Raw genomic sequence first — 22,610 nt, forward strand, 5'->3', positions numbered from 1 at the left:
TTAAGACGTCCAAGTACAAAGTACATCAAGTTGTAATTTACAGCCTCATTTATTTCTTCCACAGCGAACTATTCAACCACCTCTGTTATATCACCTACACCAGGTATTGTGATCTTGCTGTCAATTGTTGCTTTTGCCTTTGGTGTCCAGCACGACTACGTGTAAGGCAGGACTGTTGCAGGGTGTTGCAAAAGAGTTTTAAAATAAACCGACCGACACGGACAGACAGACAGACGGACGGAGAGACAGACAGACAGACAGACAGGCAGATAGACCGACTTAGACAGATACAGACACAAGACATACAGAAAGGACAGGCAAACAGACACAAAGACTTAAAACAAACATACGGACAGTCAGACGTACGGAGAGACGGAAGCTCGGACAGTCAGAAAGCGAAAACTACTAAGACTCGTTAACTCAAGCTGTATTCTCAATTATAATGCAGTTATATTCTCTTTCGCAATCTACGTAAGTGCCACTATTTCTACTGTTACACCTACACCAACTTCATCCAGTAAGAATATAACATACAACAGATTAATTGATTGATTAATGCTAAAAACCGTTTCAGTAGTCCGCCTCGATGAAGATCAGCTTTTATCCTATTGACATTGTCCGACTGAATAGTCTAAGCGATGATGAAGCGACTATCCTCTTGAAGAGTTCAAATATGAAGACCTCATTAAACCATTTAAAGTTTAAAGCATTTTCTTGCTATAAGGAAAAGGAAAAACGCCCTCTAATGAGATCATCAGCGAAACTTTGGCTTTTGACAGCTGTTGTCTCCGCTGTGCATGTGAGAAGATCAGGCTTTTTACTTTACGTTGGAAAATTTCTGAGGGACACTTTTTTAACAGTTTGCCTAGAAACTATCCTAGCAACACTCTTTCATTTTTCATCCACAGGCCAAACTGTTTCTTCGAGCTCAGTATCGCCATATTCATCAGGTTAGTAGTATTTATTTTCCTTTTACGTAATTAATTGAGGGAAATGGTAAGGAAACTTGGCAAAGTTCTTTGTTGTCTATTTTTGTTTGCTGTTTTGGGGTCTGACTCAGCGCAAAACCTGACAGAAGACAAAAGGTGGTTACGTGTGCTCATACAACTAACTGATAGAAGCATTGCGATTATATGTAATCCATGCATAGGCGATGAACACAAAACAAAAGATGTGCAGGGTCAAGGGCCTTCCAACATAAATCTTAGCCTGTTCGTTTGCTTCTTTTATGTTTACCGGCCTTCCGTAACCATTTCCCTCTATCAACTATGCCTTCTATGATTAGCAATATCAAATTTAATGTAATTTATTCCCACATTGTAAGTGATCGTGGAAAGATGTGCCGTTTTCTTACTCAAATGGAAATAATTAGTTAATTGAGCAAGAGATTTTTTGAGCAATTGCAGTTGGGTCCTTTAATTTGTGTCGGACACAGTGGAAACAAAAATTCTGATAGCCATTCTTTCCCTAGCAGAAGACGATAACATAGATAACATCATAACATCGGCCAAAGTGTAAAACTCATTTTCCCATAGTTTTATAGGCTTACAAACTCTTTTTTTTTTTTTCATTGTTAGTATAATTTTTTTCCTTCCTTGTTGTTCTGACAAAGGATAAAAAGGAAGACAAGACTGACAGCCCTGTTAAGGACGTTCACGCTAATCGTTTCTGCGCATCCTTACTGAGCACGCAAATTCACACGCCACGTCATGCATGAGAGCGCGCACTAAGTAATAAAATGAACAATGGTAGGAGAGATGGTCATTGCTATAGCTTTGCCTGGATTTAACGATCTTGGACGTTCGGTGACCCTCACTTTTCTTTCCAGAAACAGATTTATCTACAATAGCCCTTTTCACGGTTATCTTTGCTCATTTGCATTACAATAAAATCTATCATGTATGTGAGGTAATTTCGGGCTATTTTGTAGTTTTAACCCGAAATTGCCTCGCATCCACGTTGGATTACATTGTAATGCAAATGAGAAAAATTAACCGCGAAAAGGGTTATTATCTCCACATTGTCCAAAAATGAACAAAAAAATCAATGTGGGAAGTTTAAAAAAAAATTCAAGATTTCTGTCTACAGGATATCGAATTTTGCTATCGGGCGGCTGCAAGACGCGTGAAACTATGGTCGCTAAATGCGGACTTGTTTAACGAACCTCACCAGTTGACTAAATTCACTCAATGGGTCCGCTTAAACAATATTTGACACAGAACATTTCACTTCAAAGATCTAATTGCACTATTTTTGGGCTTACAGACACTGGCCTTATTCGCTAACGAAGCCCGATTTTTTCAGATTTAGGATGTTCTGCCGGGCATGTTCTCTCCAAAACGAAGTCGGTGACCCTCCATTTATTTTTTACATTTCTGACATAACTAACTCATAATCTTACAGTGGTAAAAGTCTCAGAAAAAAATAAATGTTGGAAAATGTTAGCGCGAACGTCCTTAAAACTGTAAATAATACTGAGAACCTAACAAACATACTCATTTCACAATTACTTCTCACAAAATAGAGATCTACACGATTATAACACAAGATCTGTTGAATAACTACACATGGATTATCACGGAAAAAATTACGGGGAATTCTCGCTAAAAGCCATAGGTACCAAAATATGCAATGATCTACCTGACGAAGTAAAGAACTCGCACTCATACTACATATTCAGGATTAAAGGAAAATGAAATTGATCTTACTCAGCAACTAATCGCTCGACCGTCTTAATTTTAGTTACATAAAATAACTCAGTTACCATGAGTATCATCATTTTTATGGCCGTGTTATTATCAGCTCTCCGTGAGATATAATTTTATATAGCAGAAATTATAAAGTTGTAATAGGAGATCCCCAAGAAAAGTTTGTAAAAACTTGCTGGGATCTCCCGCCAATAAAATCAATACCATGTAATAAGGAGAAATGTAAAAGCAATGGGGCAAACAATAAAAAATTGAAATTGAACTATTAAAACTTAACTTCTAATGTAAATGTTCTCGATGTCGTGAAGCACAAGGTACAGCGACTTGTAATTTACAGCCTTATTTGCTTATTTCCACAGCGAACTATACAACAAGTATCACAAGTACCACCGTTATATCACCTACACCAGGTATTATGACCTTGTTATCAATTCGTTTTTGTTGTCCAGCACGGACACTTCTAGATTTCAAAAGGGCTAATTAAACTGCATCCAAGCCCCTTCCCCCACCGTCCCCAATTTTTTGGCGGTAAATGAAAATACTTTTTAATTGAAGCATTTCGGACAAAGAGTTTCGAATTTTGTTGAATCTTCGATTTTTATGCCATTTCGAAGTCGCCCTTGAATTTTTACCCGACCGCGTTCAAGGAGACTGGGGCAGCGAGGATGATGACGTCTACTCAGGAACCAAACACGTCATCGCCTCAGTCATTTCTCTGTGTTTGTTCGAGACGATAGAACAAGAAACTAATCGTTCTAATATCTATTGGGGATAAAGGGTCCAAATTGTGTTTCAGCGAAATCGTTTCTTTTCCGTAACTGGAGTCAGGGTTAAGTTTCCATTCAGAAGACTCCGAAGCAGTTAAAATAATCTCATATTTTCTTTATATCGTTATGAAAAGAAAAAGTGTCTTTTTCTTCTTTTCCGAATTTACTAGCATCGATAACCCCAACAGCCCCGGCGTCAACCACGCCAGGGTCTCCTTCAGGTAAGACTGAGTTATTTGGGTTATTCTGAATGTACTAGATAGAAAATGAGTTGACAAGAGCAGAACGATGATTTTTATTTGAAATCTCTTTCATTTTACTTTATTGCGATCTAATAGCGACTGAATTTGGATTTCTTTATCGGTCGATATCTACTTGTTTATTTGACCAGGTGGCTTACAACAAATTGCACTCCTTTTGACACAACAAATTATACTATTTCTATATATATTTTACAAGAATATCGAGGCTGAAAATTGCGAAATTTTAAGAATATTTTAAGAAGAAACCCGAGGCTTAGATGTTGAAAAGAATATAATTTTGTGAGTTAAAAATTTGTAAATGCAATACGATTATATGTTTTTAACTAAACTGTTTAATTGCTTTCCGGAATTGATACGCACTCGACACAAACACCCAGAACTCTGACCCGATCGACGGACTAACCATAAGACTGCCTCTATTTTTAGGCTCCTGTTCCCATAGTTTAACTGGTTTGAGAGGAAACTTCACCAGCCCAAACTATCCATACGACTACCCGCTCAGCGTGACTTGCAACTGGACAATTTCTGTGACACCTGGTTACTTCGTTTATTTGCACTTTGAACATTTTTATCTCGAGCATGCTTATGGCTTTAGTGAATGTCCGTATGACTACGTGGAAATATTCGATGGAAGCTCTTCGTCCAGCCCCTTGATAGCCAAACGCTGTGATTATCAAGATTCTTGGTGTGTTTATAGTACCAGCAACGTCCTTCATGTTAACTTCGTATCGGATTTCATAGTAGCCCGGTCTGGTTTCAGCGCCTATTATGAACGTGTTCACACGAGATACCCTATGTGTCTGCATCTCAATGCGAGTAAGTGAATGACTGTTATTTTTTTTCACGAAGTAACCTTCCATCTAAGTCGTATATTTTCTTTTCTTCGATTATGATTACATGTAGCTACAGTAGAATTCGCTTAGTTGTGGCGTACTAGTTAACATTGGCTGACTTTTCAGCTTTAGAAACTTACAACTCGAATCTTTTTTCGATTTAATTAGATAACCATGCAACACAAATAAAGTGAAAATTGATACAGACACATATACACTGAAGGATGCTATTTCAAAAGAGACGTTGACTTAATACATTAGTACGAGTTAATAATGCTTTTTTTAGTTCGTAATGACTTCTATAGAAATGATTGTCTCTTTCTTCTTTTCTAAAGCCCTCCATTCTCGAACAGTTGCATCTACTCCTGGTGAGTATTCTTTTGATGCTGTTAGAAAATGAATTGAAACTGTACTTTCCACTTTACATGTACGGCCGGGGAAGCACATGATATTGTTTTATGAGGTAGATAAGCATTTTTCAGGACTTGACTATGGCCTAATTTACGCCGCGCTGTGTTACTAGCAGTTCTAAACGTTTGACCCTATTCCACGGGGGGCATTCAGATCAGTGTCTTTCTGTTGTAACGATTTTGGGTAACTATAACTAACGAGCTTTCTCACACTGTACCTGTCAAGGTATCTCAAGAAATCAAAAGTGGCGAGACGTGGTTATCTTATATAATCAGGCATTCTGATTACACCTGACTAGTTTTCCTTTACTCTGTGATTAATTCATTAACTGACTGGTTTATTTGTCTTATCTCCTCTTATGAAGCCTTCCAAGTCACACCTACCTCTTGTAAGTAATCTTTGGATTAAGTAATAAAAAACTTGTTTGCATTATTTTCGCTGAATGTATTAGCTGGCTTGCAATATGTGTTGCTGTTAGCAGTATGTTGCTGTATAACGCTTGAAAAGTGTCTGATAAAATCTACTGAATTTCAGGTTGCCTAGTTGCTACTTTTGTTATATTTGTTCGTTTCGTGGGTTGGTCTCCAGTGCGATGCACAAACTTTATTTTGCTACCTCGTTTATTGACTTAAGTAAGTGACATATATGTAAAAAGCTTTTAGTTTTCGCACACTGTTAACTAACTTCTGGTTAAATTTATTCTTCGTTCTTTATTCAAGCTCATTTTCAAGCTGCTAGTTCCATTCCTGGTAAGTGGACTTATTTCAGAATGATCAATTTGTTGATGAGTGCAAGTAGTGCCGGTAATTTGGCTATTTCCATCTATCAATGACTGACATTTCTGTCATATATTTATCTTTGTCATAAACCAAAAAGCAAAAATCTTGTGCCATGAAACAAGCCTATTTAGGAAATAATAGACAAAAAGATGTGAACAACTTGAAACATGTTAAATTTCTGATGGATACATAAATTTGTTGTTGTTGTTGTTGTTGCTACCGTTAAATTACACATTGTATTTCAAAAGTACATTTTGCGCACTTATTCTTAAAATTCAATTCACTGTGCCAGAATACCCTCCCCCTCCTTCATTCTGTGTTCGAGGATTGCATCGAACCACCTTACGAACAACAGTGCTTGGGGAAAGGATACGAACATGGGAGGAATAAGGCTAGAATGGGTGTCTATTTTCAACAATATTGTCGCGCTTTGTATGTTGAATAACAGTTTGTCTATGTTTTTCTTACCAACAGGATCCTGTTACTACCACTTGAACCAGCCCAGTGGTAGCTTTGCCAGCCCAAACCACCCAGGCTGCTACCCAGTCGACAAGTATTGTACCTGGTTAATCGAGGTTCCTTTAGGCCAGTACATATATCTGCACTTCTTATCATTTCATCTTGAATATGGAAGTGCCTCCTGTCCGTGGGACTTCGTTGAAATTTTCGATGGACACGCCGTACACAGTAGCTCCAAGATTATCAGAGCATGCGGCCAGCTGGCACCATGGACGGTGTATAGCAGTGGAAGGTTTCTCTTGGTGAAGTTCTATTCAGATGAGATCATCATGATGCCTGGATTCTCAGCTAATTATCAGGCTGTGTCAAACAGTAAGAACACGTCCCGAAATAATCGTGGTTGTATAAGACAACTGATAAAAATAACTTTTAACCATTTGCAAGGTAAAATAGAAGAGGGTTTAGTTCCAGGGGGTGGGGGGGGGGGGTGGGTGGGGGGCTCCAATATAAAAAGAACAGGGGCGCTCGTCGTACCATTTAGGGTTTTAAAAAGTGGTTTTTGGTATCTCTGATGGTGTTCAGCCTCAAAATGTCCCCAGCGGAAGCTTTCGCGGCACCTTAAGGGTATTAATACGAAAACAAACATGACAGGAGGTAATGTTTCGTTTTAGGTTTTAGAATTGGTATCTCTTAATGGTGAAAAATTTCAAACCACGCCCACAAAGCAAGATCTTTCCAAATTTCCGACGAGCACCCACCGTCCATTTTATATGGGAGTCCCCACACCGGGGTTTAGTCACTGAAGGAATGCAAACGTTTATGCAATGACTGAAAAATGAAGTTTGAAGCAAGGAGATTTTTCTCTATCCTTCAATAATTATGCTAGGAGCATCTTGATGTTCAAGGCATTGTCTTGTCCCACAATGGGCTTAACCATTTTTATCTTGCAGTGGACTTTACAGCATTTAATTGCAATATTATGATTTAATATCTTATTCATGTTCTTCTTGTGACAGCATACAGCGTCTCCTTACCTCCTCCGCAAGTTTCAATCACAAGTGCGGTACAGTGCTTCGCCACCCACACTGCAACTGCAACAGCAACTACAGCGACAACTACAGTAGCGACAACCACGTCGAATGGTGAGTCAGAAGTATGGTGTTTAAGTGTCTTCCACTTTGTCAAACTCAAGCCAATTATTTTAAGACGAAACAAACGTATTTGATCTGACCAAATATACTATGTCCTTGATTCTCATGCCTAGCTATGCGTTTTACAGATGAGATAGGCAGAATAGCTCTTACATAATATAACAAAGTATAAGCAATTCAAGTGTTTTAATTTGATTTCTTACAGCTTCGGCATTAAAATCTCTGACATTAATTATTTTCCGATTTGTATTTGATTATCGCAGATTGTTTCTTTTGACTTAGATTAAGAATATTGATTTTTGATAATCAGTGATACTCTTGCGTTCGATGAACAAATTCTAACTGGTCTCAACGACATTAAAGTTCATCTGTGCGTAAAACATCATTTCTATGATGTGTGACGTACACCATAAAAAGATGAAGTATTTGAAGTTTAATAGAAAAACGCCAAACATTACACGTTCCCAAGCGTACCTTTGCCTTAGCCCTCAAACTCTTAATCACATTTGTGGCCTAATGGTGTCCCTCAACATTAAGGTCCATGCTTGTAGTTGTCGTTGCATTTTCTCCACTGTCGAATTAATTATTCGTTTTGTTTCCAGTGAATGGAATCCATCCGACTCCTGCTTCAGCGATGCCTTCAAGCTTTTATGTAGCTTCAAGCGTTAATGTCCTGCCCAATCCTACTCAGTTTGAGATGCATCTACCTTCAGACTGTGAGCAAATCTGCAGCAACACTTATGGAAGCTACACATGTTCTTGTGTTAGTGGATATCAACTGGCCCCTGATGGAAAATCTTGTTTAGGTAAATATCTTGACTTTAACCTTTCATTATAATCCAGAAATTATATCAGCAAGAAATATAAAATCATTTCAAGGACACCTACACAAGTTGGTTTAAAACTGAAACTCAAAATCACAAAAACAATCATGGGTAATTTTAACTTTTTTCTAGAAAGAATTGCAAACGCGACAAGCTACCCTTCAAGACGATACAGCTCAGAATAAAGCGTTTTATTTTTTCCGAGAGGGCACGCTAACGAATCATTCAATCTGATTGGACCTTAGCGTGGTCCGGATTTTCCAATCTCTAACCACGGTTACGGGAACGTGCGCGTGATGTGTGTATGGAAAAAGTAAACAGTTAAAAAAAATGATCAGAGAGAGGGAGGAAAAAAAATATAAATACGCTATATACCGGCTTAGGGTCAGTCCGTAAAGTGAAAAACTGTGACCTCGGGCTTGAAAATTTTGTCCGAGGCCGCAGGCTGAGGGCAGCATTTTCAAGAACTCGGACCTCCCTGCCGGCAGATCAAATATTTGTCTTGAGTTTACCTGTATAAACGAAGCATTCGGATCGCCACGCTTCCTTAATGCCTCAAATACATCTCGGCAGCTAATGACTGCATTCTGTTACGTATGTTATGCATGTTCTCTCCGTAGACATCGACGAATGTTCCATCAACAATGGTGGCTGCAGCCATCATTGCTTCAATATCCCTGGGTCATTTTACTGCGGTTGTCCGGAAGGGAAAAGTATAGGTGCTAACAATTTGACCTGTGTTGGTAAGCAATGTCACTTAAAATGCGATAACTGAAAACATACCACGGGCGTTGATAATAATTATATGAGGCAAACTGACAGTACTAGTTGACAAATATTTTAATGAGCGGAACAAACTACTATAATTTCAAGCCTTATCTTTGAAAATCTCTTCAGGCTGTTATCCTCGCGCCATCATACTTGTTACAGGTGAATTGACAGAGTGATATCCATAGCTGTCGGTTCTTTCGGGAATTAAAGATGTAAAAAGAGGCTTTTATTCACAGTGTCTTTGAGACATTTGATAAGTAATTGGGTATTTCTAAATTAATTTTTGATTAGAATCTTTTTCATAACCTTGCATTTCTTTCTCTCTTTCGCCTCTTTGAAGAGCCTGGCGTGTCCGTTAGCTGTGGTGACAGCAATATGACGGTGTCGTTAGAAAAGAGGACATTCCCTTTCTTTGAAGTTAGCCACCTACACTTGCGTTACTCTTCGTGTAGAGCGACTCAAAATGACACGCATCTGCTGATCAGCACCTCTCTGAATGGCTGCGGAACTTTGGTCAATGAGACCCAAGACGTTCTTATTTTCTGGAATGAAATTCAAGCGGACGCTGTGATCATCGACTACGTTATCACTCGGACACATGACATCAAACTGCCATTTTACTGCAGCTATTCCAGGAGTAAATTACTAAGCTTGAGTTTCACTCCTCAACCCATTTACTTTTTAACAGAAGGTACAGTGTATATGAAACTTTTAACTCATTGCAATAGCTGTTATTGAAGTTATCAGCGGTTCGACATACAAACGAGACGAGAAAGGGTCAATTTTTCTTTGTATTGATCCGTCTCCCTCGTTTGTATGCCTTTTTACACAAAGAAATATTTGACCGCAGGCTCAACTGCAATCTGAGATATTGATATCGTTTCTATCTTCTAACTCGCAGAAATAAAGTAAAAAAAAAAAACAAACATCGAATGACTAGGTTAGTGTTGTTTTCACCCTATGCAGTGGCACGCAAAGACACTAAAGTATAGTCGAAATCAGGCCAAGCTAGTGCCATGGCATCAAGCAAAACAATGACCAGGTTTGCCCCTCCCCCGAGAGCAGATTTTATTGGAGATACACCACGTAGCATTTTGTCAGATTGAGTGACAGTTTCCCAGAACCCAAGGCCTTTATCTTGTTGGCGTTTCATTACGTAATTCAACATGTCAGACAATTTTAAACAGTTTGGTTGTTAATATGCACGAAAATGCTTGCACTTATTTTGTATTTTATTATAAGGTGAATTAGAAAAATTTAACGGCCTAAATGGCAATTATACTCCTAAGAGGAGATTCTAACAAAGATATTAACAAAATCTGCACATTTTTTATTTCAGTGGGATACGGCAACCTCACTTTTAAGATAGACTTTTACAAGAGTTCGTCATTTGACACTCCTTACACCCAGCAGGACTACCCACTGGAAGTCGAGCTCAATGATTATGTATACATAAGGTACAGTGTGGAGTCCAGCGCTGACCTGACGATAATGGCTGAAACCTGCAAGGCCACTAAGGATGGAAGCTTTTATTCCTGGCCCCAATATACCATTATACAGAATGGGTAAGTAGGATACGAACACAACACTTTGAACGGGCTTTGTGCTCCCCAAGATAACTTGAAAGAAGCTCCAATAATTGTCCTCAATTTTAAATTTTTGTTTCGTTTCGTTAGGAATTTGTTATTTGAAAAAAAGACGCAAAAATCCGGTATAAGATTACGTCGTCTAAGACTTCAATGTTGAAGACCTGATTAAATTTGTTTTGAAAGCCTTTGAAGCTCCGACAAATTCTTCTATCCGTGTTAATTTACTTACCTGACCATGTTAGTAGATTCATCTGTATATGTCAGGTTCCCTTTTAACTTCAGAGAAGAACTAATTTCTTGTCTGCACTTGCCAACTTGACATTTGCGAAAAAAGATCTGATCAAACCTGCCAGCCGAGGGTCACAGGCCGAGCGAACTGGGCGTTGAAAACGAATATACTCGAACATGTGGGAAAAAATCGCGAATATCGATATCATGCCTTTGGGACAGTACCCTTCATTTCTCGTGATCGTAGACGTATGTAGATGCAAAGTCATACCCCAGCCAGAGTACAGGGAGCAGTTGAAGCAGTCCAGCCCTTGAGTCAATAAGACTGCTGCAAAGTATGCATTAAAACCTTTGGTAGATAATCAAAAACTTAGGCCACAATATTCTATGTTAAATGTTCATACGAATGTTTTAAATACACTTTAGATGTCCACGAGATCCAACAGTGGACTACAGCTACAATCCTTTACGAAGCTTCCAAGAATTTAAAATCAAAGCCTTCAGGTTCTTCAACGACTATGACACGGTGTACTTCCACTGCGAGTTACTGGCTTGTCATAGATACTCGCCTAACTCCAGGTGAGAAAAAAACAGAACGGTATATCAACTTAATTTTGAATGAATAGTTTGAATCTTTTCCAGGTATGTTTCACTTAAGTTTTAATTACAGCTATAATTTCACTGACAAATCTTATATTATTACAGAACACAACACCACACCTGATTACAATAAGTACACATCTGTACTGCACCGGAAAGGAAACGATTAGAGAAGGTTGACAATTCTTTTACTGACAAATCATTATCGTGGCAAACAAAACCACAAAAGATCACAATAGATAGGTACACATCTGTATTGCACTAAAAAAAAAAATAAAAAATAAAAAAAATAAAAAATAATTAAATTTGTATTCATTTCTGAATTCTTATCTTGTCCAGCGTGGTGTCTTAAATGCTTGTACTATAAGATATAATTGTCATTAAAATTAAAAAAAAAAAAAGGAAACATTTCAAATTGTTGAATTTAAATAGGAAGGTAGATGTTAGACTCATTCCAGTTAAGACATAAGGTTAAGTTTTAACTTAAGTTAAGTTTTTCGAACACAACGCAATGATCTTGGTCAGAACACTGCAAGCTCAGACCACTAATTGACAGCTCGTTGACCTGTAGGCCGCCGCCACGTCTCCAACCTAGATATAGGGGGTCTTTGAAACTAGTAGGCTGTTCTCTCGCAGCCCTCTCTAACTAAAAGGCGTCCAGTAGCTAAATCAGACATCCAACAATTCACATAGGTGTGACCAGGGATGCTCAATCGCTAACAAAAGAAAGAAAAGGGATGTGACACGCGATGAAGTAGAGCATGAAGAAAGTACAAACAAGGTCATTTTGACACAAGGTCCACTGGTGTTCAAGAAAGAAGAACAACAATCGGGAGGTAAGTTAAATATGTGTCTTATTGCACAGGGTATGTCAGTAGGTACGTTAAACCTAAAGGAAATGTTCCAGTACCTTGGTGTCATTTATTAATTTAATGTACACCATTCATGTTACATGGACGTTTGTAAACCAATCAGTGCTATCTGGCCGTAGATATGATTAATACTGGACACATTCTATTCGAATAGGCCATTAATGGGCTGGGACTAGCTTGCAACTGAGGCTAATGCGGGGAGTCTTATCAACTGCAAGTGACATTAATCGCTTTTTAATGATATTCCCCCACATGAGCCTCCATTGCAAGCTAGTTCCAGTCCAATACCTAGAATACTAATGTAGTCTATTAAAAGTTGAGCCCCATCTTACTGTGAGCCCTTTCCCCCGGCCATAACAAAGTCATTTAAAGACTGGTTCTAACTAAGTAACTCTAAATATATATCATTCTATGTGACCTTGTGTGACAAGTTATACCGCTTGTTTCTTGAAATTGCTATCGTAGATACCGATCAAAACAAACAAACCGGAGCACTCATTGGTGGCGTGGCAGCCGCTGGAGGATTTGGTCTGATTGCAATCATAGCCCTAGCCGTTTTATTTGTCAAGTACCGCATTGCCCGACGATTTATGAACAGGAAGAAGGTTGGAGATCTTTGCACCACTCAAGACCAACAATTGAGCAGAAAAAACGCTTACATACAAGAAGATGACATCATTGATAAGGAAGACACTTTGTAGGGCGATGTGAATACTTTCTTGAATGTTGTAAGAGCGGATGTAGACGGTACAAGTTTGTCGTATGTAGCGCGCACTGATCACAGCATGCAAACATAGGCAGTGGAAGTGATATATTTGTGAGTTAAATCCTCTGTCTACATCTGTATTTAAACTAAATGCACTTACCTTAGGATTGTCAAAAAGAGAAATAGAAAAAAAACCCTCAAAATTTCCAGTTAAACAGTGTCTGATTTTAGCTCATTTTTTCAGGGAGAAAATGAATTTACGCACATCCTCGTAGCATACTGTACAAGTATACCAATCTGCGTGTTCCATATAAACTTAAATTTTACGTCCCTATTATCATGGTGAAATAAGGTAGTGTATGGGGTTTAGGTCCTATAACAAATGTACCACATCATTACCATCATCAGTAACAGCGGTAGCAGCAGGAGGCACCATCATCATCACCATTATCATGAATTCCCGATTTCAAAGTGCACTGAGATAACGAGGTCTCGCTTTAAGGTGTGAAAAGGAGATTACAGAAAATTCTCCAGTAGACTTAGTTTTCAACGAATGCTCTTATTATTTTAAAATAACCAAATGTGATTTTTTTTATCCACTTTTGCCCAAGAACGTCGATTCTTTAAAAATTGATGTGTGGGGTTAGCACTGATTACAACCACATTGGATTCTCTTGCAGTAGTTTAATAAAAGCAAGTATATAGATAAATAAAATTAAGTTAGAATTAACTTATTTTTTAGAGGCTCTATATTAATAATAAGGTCAATATAGTGAGCTTGTTCTAAAATAAATAAAAGTTAGTTTTGACTGAATAGAGAGAATCCACCATTTTTGACGCACCAGTTCCCCTGGTCAAAAGGACCCCCCCCCCCCCTCTTACACCCCACCCACTCCCTCTCTCATTCACACTCTTCGTACCACCTAATTCTCCTTACCACGCCCTCTTCCTCCTGAGTGATCATGACTCTCAGTGCGACAAACACACACTGAATTTAACAACTTATATCCAGTTGATTTTCTTTGTGTACATTTCGGAATAAAACTGAGCTTATCTAAATCAGTCCATTTATCTGGAAGCCGTAATCAGTGGCCAATTTATTTATTGGCCTATAGGCATGAACTTATTTCTGATGCGCAGTAACGTAACCGATCGAACACTAGCATTGACATCAGTGGGACGAATACACATTACCAATTAAAGAGGTTTTGTCTGAGTTTTTTTTTTAGAGTTTTTGAAGTCCCTTGAACTCGGAAATATCGGCGTCTATGCCACTCGGAATCAATCCTGTGTAGGTTAAAATCAAAGTCTGCGTAGCTCGGTATCAGCTAGTGTCGGGCCCCTCTAAGTCCGACGACCAATACCGACTTTATTGACTATATACATAACCAGCGCATGCGATCATCTTTAGCCTGTCCATTTAACTTACAGAAAAGGTCTTTGCAATTTAGTTTCAAGTCCCTAGAACTCGAAAATATCGTTTACACTTTTCGGAATTTAGTCTATCTAGCTCAAAAAATTAAAGTTTGGGCAGCTCGGTGTCGGCTAATGCCGAGCCCCTCTAAGTCTAAAACGACCTATATTTTACTCACTATGCACTTAACAAACGCGAGCGATATTCGTTGCCCTGTCGATTTACGTTAAGGACAAGGTCCATGCAGTTAAGTTTCAAGTCCCTAGAAATCGAAATTATGGTCTGGGCTATTCCGAATCAGGCCTATGTAGGTCAAAATCAAAGTTTGCGCTGCTCGGTATCAGCTGGTGTCGAGCCCCTTTGAGGCTAAAACAAGCCACATTTTACTTACTATGCACATATAGCCAACGTCTGGGAAAATCTTTAGCCTGTCGATTTAACTTAAGGACAAGGTCTTTGCAATCTAGCTTCAAGTCCCTCGAAAACATCGTCTACACTTTTCGGAATCGAGCCTATGTAGGTCAAAATCAAAGTTTGCGCAGCTCGGTATCAGGTAGTGCGGAATCCCTCTTAGTCGATCTAAAACGTGCTATATTTGTTAGACTATGCACATAACTACCGCGCGCAATAATCTTTAGCCTGTCGACTTAACCTAAGAACAAGGTTTTTGCAATTTAGTTTCAAGTCCTTAGAACACATTACATTCACAGAGCAATCTTAAGATAAAAGAGTTCAATTGAATCAAGGTCGTTTGTAGTTCATGTTACATGCAATTCACTGGAAAAGTTGAAAATTTACATGGACATGTCAATTTTAATTTACAGCATGTAAATATTGATTTACATTCTTTGTAAATTACAATTTACATGTTAGGGTTTTGTAAAATAAATTTACAGGAAATTTACAGCTTTTAGTACAGCATGTAAATGTTCTGTAAATAGTGATTTACATTGTCTTTGTCGACAATGATCATTTGAAGAACATGTAAAAACCTGTAAAATATTTTACGCACTTTTACAGTATCTGCCTTTGTAAAAAACATATAAATTGCTTTGCTAAACCATGTAAGAAACATGTAAATAATTCAAGCGAATGCTGTAAAAAGTCTGGAAATGTTATGTTTGTAACCCTGTAAAAACCATGTAAATGAAAAAAGGGGGCCTGTAAGAAAGATGTAAAAACCATGTAAATGAAAAAAGGCGGCCGGTAAGAAACATGTAAAAACCATGTAAATGAAAAAAGGGGGCCTGTAAGAAACATGTAAAAACCATGTAAATGAAAAAAGGCGGCCGGTAAGAAACATGTAAAAACCATGTAAATGAAAAAAGGGGGCCTGTAAGAAACATGTAAAAACAATGTAAATGAAAGAAAGGGAGCCTGTAAGAAACATGTAAAAACCATGTAAATGGAAAACCTAGAAGTTGCACGGGTGCAGTGGGGGACTGTAAATAGCCTGTTAAAAACATGTAAATTAAAAAGGGGGACCTTGCAAAGGCTGTGAAAACAATTTAAATGAGCTAATAGGGGCTTTTCGAAAAACTGTTAAAACCACGTTAATGTAAAATGGAGACTCTTAGAAAAAAAAGATCTAAATTTAAGAGAAGGCCTGCCTAAACCCTGCAAAAACCATGTAACGGAAAAGTGGGCTTATTTAATATAACTCTGGTGTAATGGTTCAACCAACGGAGACTGTTGAAATGATGTAAATTCCAAGTTACCGACAGGTTCGCTATCCTCTTGTAAACGGTTGGTTGGATTTTGCAAAGAAATAAATGAAAAGTTACCCCGGCCAGGTTAAACTTGGGGGACGGGGGGGAGAGAGAGGAAGGGTTGTCTCGGGTAACCGAGAACATATAAATGGGACCTTTTAAAGGCGCGTAAAGTTAAAACGTAACACCGCCCTAAAGCTCCGTAAACCTACCGTGAAGCCTCCATTAAGGTGCCTTTTACGTTGAAGCATTTGAACTTCTCTAAAATCCAAGCGTGTGCTATAGTGTGCTTTAAACTGAAGTTGGGTTAGAGGGTATGCACCAAACTAAATCGCTGCATTGATCGACACCGCACGAAGCTGTCTTCTTGTGAACTTTCCGCGCATCCACAACGACAAAATAAAACTAGAATTGTTACTGCACATGCAGGCGTCCCAAGCTTACGCCTCTAGAAAAGAGAAAAATTAATTCTCGGACACGTACGTATTTATTCATGAAGGACCATGAAAGCGTCACGTGTTGTGTGAGTTCAAGACGGAAAGAGCCCCGGTGACCGAGTTTGAACTGACGCGAGTTAGGTTAGGCAGGGAACCATAAGGGACACGGCCGTCCCAACGACCGTTTTCTCTCGAATGCTTTGAAACGCTGTTTTAGGCTATCTGGTGTACTTTCGAAGCTCTGTAGGTTAATTTTAGATAGCGCAAAAAAAAATATATCTGTTCGGTTATTCTAGAGGAGTTTGTGTATCTCGTACTTATTAGGGCTTTTTTGTCCATTTCCCGAAAACGTTAGGACTTATCGCCTTTCCGAAAATGATAGCTGACTTTTTTTCGGTACCCAAAATGACATTTTGTTTTTTTGGTTTGTTTTGGTTTGTTTTTGTGATTTCTACCGTTCTGTGCTTTCATTGCCGTCACTGTTATCCCAGTCCCTTTATAAGAGCGTACCAGCCTTGTGAGTGCCCGATCTCCAACAAACAGGAATCAGCGGTCTTCATGTTAGGTACCAGGTCCTCTCGGTTCTCCCGCCATGTTCGGCAGTTCGTTGGAACTTGCATCGAACTCGAGCTCTGTTTCAGCGGGCCAAAATCCACTCTACCTTCGCTTCGTCATCGTGCACAGTTTCAAGGCAAAGTTTTCCGTTACCCAGAAACTGAAGATAGCGATTACAGGCAACAACAACAACAGGTAAGCAAGTCTTGCATAAATTGAACGAGTAGAGTAAAGTAACGTCAAGATACGTATACATTTCGTTTTGTCTTTGGTTGAATGTGTCATTATCAAGGAGAAGTTACGTTGCTTGTGGAATCGACTTTGTTGATGTTTACCTGCTGTGCATAAAGGGCTTTATTATCTGTTCTTATCTGTTCTCGATAACCGAGTAAGAGCATGCGACATTTGTTATTGGCTAATATGCACCTTATGATTCCTTCTGATGCATTCTCTTGTAAGGTTATGTTGCCCTCTGATGTGAATGCTAGTAAGCTAAAATGTAATGTGCCATCTTCAGCAGAGAAATTTCTCTTATGCTAGTGTAAGTATTCTGAAGTTACTCAAGTGTCTACAGTTGTACCTCCATGCAAGTTACAATATGCTACACAACTGTACATGGACATTGCACCCACTGGTGCTGATAGTAAGTTAAATGTTGTGAAATTTTCTTTCACAAAAAAAACACTACCATACTTTATAAAGAGGTATACATGTACCTCAAACTGTCATGAAAACTACACAGGACTTGAAAAAAAAAGGAAGAGTAACTTGCCCAGGCAGGAAAATCTACTTGTCTTGGACGACACAGTATAGTCAATCGATTATTTCATAACAATCAATAGGAATTAGTCAATGATATCAGAAATCAATAAAAGGATTCGTCATGAGTAAACGATTGTGATCAAATTTTCAATAAGCATTATCAATTTTGCTGATACTAGCTTATCTTTTAAGCAACATTTAATAAGAAAGAAATGAACAAAAGATATAAAGTGAAATATGAAATCATGAATACAATTGCATAAAAACATAACATTGTATCTTGTAAACAGAATATTTTGCTGGCATACATGTATTGGGGACTATGTTTTAGGGGTCTTTGGTAGTGCCTTTGAAATCTACATAAAAAAGTTACAATCAAACATTGTGTTGAGGGACACAATTTTTCTACAGTTTATGTGAACTAACAAAGAGAGGCCAACTTTCAATTGATTCTCTAATGACTGATAAATTTGGTAAAATCAAATTGATAACTTGAAACTTCTCTAGCATGTGAGTATGAATTTCTTTCAGTTGATTGATAGCACTGATAACACTTACATTAATTTCAATTTATTGATTTATATCAATTTATGGATCAATTTCAATCGATTGCCTTACCCTGGGATGACCAGACAGCATTTTAGAGACCTGTTACAGCTGTACATTTTACTTGTACGAAATTGGGCTCTTACCAAGTACATGCAGGTTTCATGTGTCATGCATCTGTTCATTCATCTGTAGCAGGGCAGGAAAAAAAATTGTAAGTCACTTGTCCAGTGGGCCAGTCAATTTCAGTTTTCGCTTGCCCCCATTTAAATATTAGTTGCCAGTGTGGTGGCCAGTAAGGAAATCAGAGGACAAATGCGAATGAAGTATGCTCGGATTCCTAACTAATTCTTGCTTTCAACCTAATAATTAACTAATCTTTAGGTCTTAAGTTTTGAAATGGAATGACTGGAAATTATCATTTATCAAGCTTGCATTTTTAGTCAGACTCACAAGACTACTGAGGCTACATTGTAATTTCACTTGCCCACTGGGCCACTGAACTTCTATTTTCACTTGCCCAAGAGCAAAATTTACTTGGCTGAGTAAATCAGATCTGGTTTTTTCCTGCCCTGAGTAGATCACAGATAACACCAAAATGTGGTAAAAACAAAAAATATTCACATAAGCCATTACCAGAGTGTGTCACAGAATCTGTGAATTTTTCAGGCGTGTGTCACTGATGTTCTTACCACATTTTGATGTCTTCTGCCATCTATTACTGAACAGATGTGCGACAACGTAGAATCTATCTGCTTCATAATACATAACAAAGAAACAAAAACAAACATTTATGACATCAGCTGTACCTTTGTCCACCAATAGAGCATAAGTACATGTAAGAAACAATCAAATTGTGCCTGCAAATAACTTGACTTATTATTTAAACATTGTTTGATAGGAGTTTGATTTATTGTGCATGAATATTACAATGTAGTAGATAGTGAACATTGAATATTTACTGCCACACATTTTGAGTTTAGTTCTTCTACATCCTCTGACATTCAGTGCCTTCCAATCAGAGATGCAAAGTTTTTGTCACACAGTAGCTACAGATGTAGATTAAGATCTGTTTGATTGATGAATATTCAGGGCTCAAAATAATGGCCGGTCAACGGGCAATGTCTGGCCAGAATGGTCACTTGACTGGCCAAAAACTTCACTCGCCAGTCATGTTGACCAGTCATGTCATGTTGAGACGGTCACGTTGTTCATTCTTGAATAAACAATCAAATCCCCAACTGTAAATCTGAGAGTTTTTAATCTCTTTTTTATTATGACCTCTAATGAAAACATACACCAATGCATACATGTATCTGTTCGAACGGCTAAAGACCATTCGCTTGCTGTTTATCATGCGTTCAAGATCGATAGGAATGCCATTCGAGTGACTGGGGTTAATATTAAGCCAATTTTTAAACGGTCTAGCAGTGACTGGAACAAATAAACTATATTTGTGGGTTTAATTTGGCTCACATTACATGTACTTGATTTTTGCATAAATATCCTGACCGGTCAGAAACGAGACGTGACCGAGCTAAAATTACTTTGGCCAGTCAACATGACCGGCTACAGTCTGATTTCAAAGGTCACAATATAAATTGGAATGACAAGAAACAAAATAATAACTCCAATGTAAAATTCAGTGATTGATATCATACACAGAATTTGCTGATTCATATTCAGACATAACTTATCTTATTTAACGAAATGTTTTATGTTACTTGTAGGATGAAGTAAAATTGAGAGTGGTCAATACATGCATACTCCTTGGCATTGATGCTTGATCAGGAAAAAATCAGCCACTGAGAAGTCTACAGTACTTATGACTCTATAAGGGGTCCAAGGCCCATTTCTTGAAGGCCCTGGAAACTTTTCGGGCCCACAAAGCCATCTTTAATTGAGCTGTGTCTAAAAACTAAGAGCTGTATATGCCTGAAACTTCTTGTGTGAAGGAAACCTCTGTTCATATTGAGAATAAGCGATTAAAACAGCTCTGTAAGCATAAGATTTCAGATTTTGGTATGGCTTTCTGGGTGCGAAAACTTTTTGGGACCTTCGAGAAATGGGTCCCCGGTGCATTACAGTCTAACATGGTGACCTTCAACACTTTGATATGCTCTGGCAGCTTTCTGGCATAAATTCAACCACTTTAAACATTATTTTTTAATGCTTTGAAGTATCACTTACACTGTACCTGTGTTAGTGAATTAGCATCAAATTTAGATCTTAGATTACTAGGTTGATACTTATTGTTCAATACAGCAGCTATAAGATTTCATCATAAAAAGAAAAGGCTATGTTTACATACATGTAGTACCATGATGTGTTATGGGAACTATGGTACTGATAGGCCTTTCAATTTCAACAGGCCCCTATGAATTTTTTTTTTTGCAGTACAGTTTTTTATCACAAAAAGAAAAAGTCAAATTTTGAATATTGTTTACAGTGAACGTTTTGTCAGGGGTCCAAAATGTTTGTACTGTTTGGATTCCGTACAGTTTTGGAAAAAGAAGGAAACTGTGACTTTGTAAACATAGCCTAAAAGATGTCAGAAGCCTTGTTTTATGTTATGCAATGTAGTATTCCTTTGGCATGAATGTTTTTATGATGAATTTAAAATGTCAATCTCTATCTTGTGGTAAATGTTTTTTCTCCCTATTTTCTGTTATTTCAAACAAGAACAATTCACTCTATGAAAAAAGTTGATCAATACTTCACACTTACATTGCAGTAATTTTCATAATAAGGTAAAGGTAAAGTCTGCATACGAGCCACGTGGCCCAACAGGCTGGAGCTTATCCCGCTTTCTGTAGCAGGAAGCGACTAGGACTATTTCTACTCACCCTGGATGAGATGCCAGTCCATTGCAGGGTTACCCAACCATTAAATTCGCTGCTACCCACTTATACACCTGGGTGGAGAGACACTGAGAGTAAAGTGTGTTGCCCAACAACACAACAGAATGTACCCGCCTAGAGCTTGAACCCGGATCGCTCAATCAGGAGTTGAGCGCACTACATGTAACTACGAGGCAATCGTGCCTCCCCCATTTTTCATTGTTAAGGCTAATTTAATCCTACATTAATTACTTAGTAAGAAAAAACAGTTTATTCATTCATTTTATGACAAAGGTATTATCATTACGTTACATTTGACTTTGTGGATTTAGTATATATTTAAGAGAGGTATCCATTCGCAAACAATTTTAATTTAGTAAAACACCTAAATTGCAAAATTTTTACTAGTTGTAGCTGACAACAGTATAGTTCTTAATCATTTTATTATTTATGAATTAAATAGAGCTGAATATGACATGGTTTCGCACAATCTTGAAAAGGTCTTGAATTTTAGTAGTCTTCTTGAAAAGTGCTTGAATTTGGTTAAAGGAGCTCAGTCATGGTATTTTAAAATATTTTGGCCATGCACAAAATTACATTTAAGTCGTCTTGTTATGAATAGATAGAAAAGAAAACATGTTTTATTTGTTGCAATGTATACACTGTAAACCTTATTCGTGGCATATAAAAACTATTTGAATTTTACTGAGTTTTTTCTGATTGCAATAAATTTCTGATTCTGTATAAATTTGCATATTTTCTACTATTATAATTAAGGTCAACAGATTTGATTACAATAAAACAGTACATTCCATGCATTTTTCCTCAAGTGATTATTTACACATCATTTATTGCACAGGGTTTCTGCCTCCCTTTTTCGATTTTCATGTTATTTACAGGCTCCCTTTTTCAATTTACAGGTTATTTACAGGCTCCCCTTTTCAGTTTACATGTTATTTACAGGTTCCCTTTTTCGATTTCCATGTTATTTACAGGCTCCCTTTTTCCATTTACATGCTCTTTACAGGCTCCCTTTTTCGATTTCCATGTTATTTACAGGCTCCCTTTTTCGATTTACATGTTATTTACAGGCTCCCTTTTTCGATTTACATGTTATTTACAGGCTCCCTTTTTCGATTTACATGTTATTTACAGGCTCCCTTTTTCGATTTACATGTTATTTACAGGCTCCCTTTTTTGATTTACATGTTATTTACAGGCTCCCTTCTTCGATTTACATGTTATTTACAGGCTCCTGTTTTCATTTTCCATGTTATTTATAGCCTCCCTTTTTTTATTTACATGTTGTTTACAGCCTTCCCTTTTTTATTTACATGTTATTTACAGTATTATGGCACCCTCCCTGTATTAAATTTACATGTTATT

General features: G+C 37.8%; 1 protein-coding gene and 1 long non-coding RNA gene across 3 annotated transcripts in view; both read left to right on the forward strand.

Moving 5' to 3' along the window:
- LOC145485848 (uncharacterized) overlaps positions 1-14,293 on the forward strand; it is a 30,599-nt gene extending 16,306 nt beyond the window's left edge. The window contains exons 10-26 of the mRNA XM_081464533.1: positions 65-103; positions 861-950; positions 3,068-3,118; positions 3,646-3,696; positions 4,165-4,554; positions 4,907-4,939; positions 5,347-5,370; positions 5,702-5,731; positions 6,236-6,592; positions 7,237-7,362; positions 7,974-8,177; positions 8,816-8,938; positions 9,307-9,657; positions 10,306-10,531; positions 11,210-11,362; positions 12,077-12,219; positions 12,721-14,293. Coding sequence (XP_081320659.1) covers positions 65-103; positions 861-950; positions 3,068-3,118; positions 3,646-3,696; positions 4,165-4,554; positions 4,907-4,939; positions 5,347-5,370; positions 5,702-5,731; positions 6,236-6,592; positions 7,237-7,362; positions 7,974-8,177; positions 8,816-8,938; positions 9,307-9,657; positions 10,306-10,531; positions 11,210-11,362; positions 12,077-12,219; positions 12,721-12,956 — 2,627 coding nt within the window. The 3' untranslated portion in view covers positions 12,957-14,293. The remainder of the gene's footprint in view (positions 1-64; positions 104-860; positions 951-3,067; positions 3,119-3,645; positions 3,697-4,164; positions 4,555-4,906; positions 4,940-5,346; positions 5,371-5,701; positions 5,732-6,235; positions 6,593-7,236; positions 7,363-7,973; positions 8,178-8,815; positions 8,939-9,306; positions 9,658-10,305; positions 10,532-11,209; positions 11,363-12,076; positions 12,220-12,720) is intronic.
- A 2,490-nt stretch (positions 14,294-16,783) lies between these two features.
- LOC145496846 (uncharacterized) lies at positions 16,784-22,282 on the forward strand. 2 transcript variants are annotated; one of them, XR_014050613.1, is made up of 2 exons: positions 16,784-17,271; positions 20,115-22,272. It is a non-coding gene; the product is annotated as an uncharacterized LOC145496846 (long non-coding RNA). The 2 variants fall into 2 exon arrangements; XR_014050615.1 differs by lacking the exon at positions 16,784-17,271 and adding an exon at positions 17,369-17,617 and having other exon boundaries at positions 20,115-22,282.
- Positions 22,283-22,610: the final 328 nt, after the last annotated feature.

The sequence above is a fragment of the Orbicella franksi genome, chromosome 1 (assembly GCF_964199315.1).
Source record: "Orbicella franksi chromosome 1, jaOrbFran1.1, whole genome shotgun sequence".
Lineage (NCBI taxonomy): Eukaryota > Metazoa > Cnidaria > Anthozoa > Scleractinia > Merulinidae > Orbicella > Orbicella franksi.